The 4,354-nt window shown below is 43.3% G+C and overlaps 1 protein-coding gene across 2 annotated transcripts in view; it reads left to right on the top strand.

Annotated features, from left to right (window-relative positions):
• The first annotated feature begins 424 nt into the window (after positions 1-424).
• CRMP1 (collapsin response mediator protein 1) overlaps positions 425-4,354 on the top strand; it is a 64,832-nt gene continuing 60,902 nt past the window's right edge. Inside the window, exon 1 of one of the 2 annotated variants that reach the window (XM_018561427.1) lies at positions 425-695. In XM_018561427.1, coding sequence (XP_018416929.1) covers positions 447-695 — 249 coding nt within the window. In that variant the 5' untranslated portion in view covers positions 425-446. Of the gene's footprint in view, positions 816-4,354 lie in introns of both variants that reach the window. The other variant, XM_018561426.1, reaches the window with a different exon arrangement.

Below are 4,354 nucleotides of genomic sequence, written 5' to 3'. Positions count from 1 at the left end.
ACCCTTAGGATCTGCTCCTTAGGTGGCGGTTCTTCAGAAGGAGGAGGAGGGACACATCTGTCTCCTGGTGGTGGGAGGTGAAGTAAAGCTACATAGAGGTTTTTTTTCTCCTGGAGGTGTCCCTGTAGAGGAAGGCAGTGCCTTGAGTGAATGATCAGGGACTGTGTGAGCTGTAGTCTCAGGCACCACCAACCCTTTGGACCAGCAGATCCCAGCGTCTGCTATCTGATTTCCATGTGCAGCAGAGTCTGTTCTGCTCCCATCTACCTCCAGGATTGTCTATTCTGAATCCACATTGCACATTTCCTCTGCTGTGCTGGTAACAATAGGGTTCTCCCTGCTTCCCATACAGACACCGCACTGCTGCATTTTATATGATCATCGTTATCCTCAGCACCACCAGCAGCAGCAGCTCGTCCATCCACAGAGAGGGGTAGGGGTGTAGCATGGCAGCGGAGAGAAAGCGGAATTGGAATAAAGAAGATGATCTTCCCGTGTATCTGGCTAGACCCGGCACCACTGCCCAGACCCCCCGGGTAAAATACGGGGGCATGTTCGCCTCTGTGGAGGGCGCCTATGAGAACAAGACCATTGATTTCGATGCCTACAGCGTGGGGAAGAAAGGGACCCGCACACCCCGGAGCAGCAGCAGGCCGGACATGGACGGGGAGAATTTCAGTGAGACGGCCAGTGATGTCAGTGAGATCTCCGGCTCTGTCATCAGCTCCCCCGGAGAAAGGGAGGACCGGACCCCCGGCATAGAGATCAAGTACACTGGAGGCAAGGAGCTGCTGCAGGGCGAGGACAATGGCAAGGTACAGTGACAGCTGGGAGAGGCTCTGCACCATCACTGGGGGCCCCATCACGCTGGCCTCAGGGGCCAATATCCTTAATGGTCTGCTGATAGGGAGCTGGCAACCCTTTAACTGCTGTCAGTCTGGGGCATCAGAGCAATGTGGTACATCTGGGTACCTTCAGCTGCTGGGGAATCACAAGTCCCAGCATGGTCTGGCAGGATAATAGGGCATGCAGGGAGTTGTAGTTGCTTCTACCTGTGTCTTCAGGCTATCCATTTTGATGTGATGCTTCAGGCCTTTCTGGTGGCTCTATCTATCTATCTATCTATCTATCTATCTATCTATCTATCTATCTATCTATCTATCTATCTAATCAAAGTATTGAGGCCCACATTTTCCATTTTTTATTGAAAGATGTGTCATCTACCTCTGTCTGTCTATCGGTGTCATTAGGTTTTATGTCTGTCTGTCTCTATATGTTTTAATTCATGCATCCATCCATCCATCATACATTTGTCCATCTATCCATCCATCTTTCCCTCTATCCATCCATCCATTTGTCCATCCATCCCTTCCTCCACCTACCTACCCACCCATCCATCTATCCATCCTTACATCCATCCATCCCTTGCTTCCACCCACCTATCAATCAGTCCATCCATCCATCTATCCATCCATCCATCCATCCATTTATCCATCCATCCATCTATTTTTCCATCCAAACTTTCCAGGGGTAAAACCTAGAATTATTTTTTTTGTAATCTATTCGTCTGTCTCTATCGTTCTGATAAAAGTATTGAGGTCCAAATGTTTAAAGCCTGGATACATGTTTAATGAACTAGAGAGATGTCATCTTCCTCTCTCTATCTTCATCTATCTATCTATCTATCTATCTATCTATCTATCTATCTATCTATCTATCTATCTATCTATCTCAAAGTATTGAGGCCCACATTTTCCTGGAGTTCATTTTTCATTGAAAGAGGTGTCACCTACCTCTGTCTGTCTATTGGTGTCATTAAGTTTTATGTCTGTCTGTCTGTCTGCCCCTCTTCCCCAAACTGGCCCAAACTTTCTAGCTGCATTTTTCTTTTTTATTATGGAGCTGTGATATCTATCTATCTATCTATCTATCTATCTATCTATCTATCTATCTATCTTTCATTTTTCTTTCATTTAGTCAATCTGTCTTTTTATAGTGTGATGTGGCTTTTTTATTTAAATACTCTTTAAAGATATCATGATGTAATTTTTGTCAGAGTGTGTACCTGCTTTTTTATCTTTAATTATGTAGTTTGGATATTTATCTATCTATCTATCTATCTATCTATCTATCTATCTATCTATCTATCTCTCATCTATTTTTCTTTCAATTAGTCAATCTGTCTTGTCATAGTGTGATGTGGCTTTTTTATTTAAATACTCTTTAAAGATATCATGATGTAATTTTTGTCAGAGTGTGCTTCACTGGAGTAATCCTGAAAGCATACAACCAATTTAATCTAATATTCCCTCCATAAATCTCCATAAATATCATGACATGGTGCTCTCTCCTATAGGTGTCAGAGTGTTAAAAGGTTTTTGGAGCTTGCAGTCTGTTTAAATGTTGTCAGACGTGGCTCTTTTCAAGGTCAGAATGAGTTGATTTTGACATGTCTGCAGTGTATAGTGGACAGTATGTCTAATAAATAGGATCTTTGGTTGGCCTAATCAGAATAGGAGATCCCAGATACTATAGATGTGATCATTCACTCAGTGAAAGTCTGGAGTGATTGTGTGTTCTGTGGATATAAAATACATTTCACAATCAGAATATTGTGGATTGTCGTTGCTTTTTGCTCAGGCAGTACTGGTAATGCGGCCTGGTTGCCAGCAGTCTGGAATGAATGAAGGTACTGCAATTATATATTCAGTTGTGGAGCACATGTTACAGATCATTGGCATTGTAGGATGTTGTTAGTCAATATTTAAACACAGGTTGGGATTGTTAAGATAAGTAACTCCCTACTGGATGATGAGTGCAATAAAGGGTGCTGAGATACTTTTCTGAAACAAAGAGTGGTGGAGGGTCTGGGAGGCCTCCCGTCAACTCTTTTCCCCCGGTCCCCTTCTGTCCCAGCACACTCACTTTGCATTTTAATGTCTTGGGAGTCCGTCAGTTTGGGACGAGCTATCTGGATTTCAGTTTTCAGCAAGCTGACATGACTGTTAATGTGCAAGTGGGAGTTCAGCAAGGCCCAATTCACATCCAGGGATATGTGAATTATTATCTTATAATAACCTCCTTGAGAAGGCCATGAACACAGTGATTTATAAAAAAATAGCAAACATACAATATTAAACACGACTTTGATGACCCGTAACGCAGTGCTGCAGAAGAACTGCCCATATTCCAAATTTGATGCCCCCAAGAGGGCCATTAGCTGCGGCCTGAGGCACAACTTTCCCATACCCTTATGCGGCAAATGCCCAATAACAGCTGAGAAGCACATTTCTTACTGCTGTGCTGGGGTGAAATAACATTTTCAGACAGTAAAATATAACAACACTTTAGACGTCATAGATGTTGGGGCGGATGTTAACCCTACAACTACTCAAAGCACATTAATCCAGAAGTGACACATGAATATGGAATTCAGCAGCCAGTCTATCCAATCCAGCCAGCAGGATTTTTTAGGAGCCAGCTCCATTGACCGCAACTAGAGAAAACCTCAAACGTTAGGCGCCAACTGTAATTCATAAGGAGCATTAGCTACCTGGCTCCTGGGATTTGTCTAGCCCTGCATTAAACAAAGATATAAAACATTTACCTGGATAAATGCATTGCACCATGTTTGACTTCTGTGTGCACTTTGGTTGTCTGGCATTCAGTTTTGGAAACTGGCAGCCGTTTACCAGCGACACCATGCAACTCATGGTGTCACTTAGCCTGCCCCAACATGCTGTCTACATATATGACAGCATAAGGGCACAGCGGAAGCTTTTCCAGTCAGGCTTTGGAATCACAAGATGTAGATAGCATGGAGGAAGGAAAGGGGGGGGAGTTGAGTGACAACATGAGTCGCATGGTGTCACTGGCAGAGTTTTCCAATGCTGATTGCTGGACAGAGCTGGATTGCTGCACCAGAGTGTGTGCAGAGATCAAACATGGTGCTTTGCATGTATCAGGGTACATGTGTTATATGGTTGTATAAATTCCATTTTAAAGTTTATCTAAACCCGAGAATGAAAGTGTCATTTATTGCAGCTTACCAGTCTTAGGTGTGGTGACTGCAGTAGTTTCCTTTTTTTCTGTAACACACTTAGGGGCAAACTTTTTAAAGCTCCCAGCAGTTGTTGCAGTGCCTTGAGGTGAAAAACAAAATGCATGAACTATCAATTTCACTGCATGGCACCACAACACATGCTATTGCAGTACTGTGCGTTGCTGTGCAGTGTATGTCCGAAGAGAGATGTATTGGGGTGCAATCCAAACCAGAGGACTGGTAACAATATTTGAGCTTTCAGTGCAAATTATCAGCTCACTGGATTTTTGGCAGGTATTTTTTTTTTTTTTT

The sequence above is a fragment of the Nanorana parkeri genome, unplaced genomic scaffold, assembly GCF_000935625.1.
Source record: "Nanorana parkeri isolate BGI_ZX_2015 unplaced genomic scaffold, ASM93562v1 scaffold523, whole genome shotgun sequence".
NCBI lineage: Eukaryota > Metazoa > Chordata > Amphibia > Anura > Dicroglossidae > Nanorana > Nanorana parkeri.
This window is presented reverse-complemented; position numbering and strand designations above follow the sequence as displayed.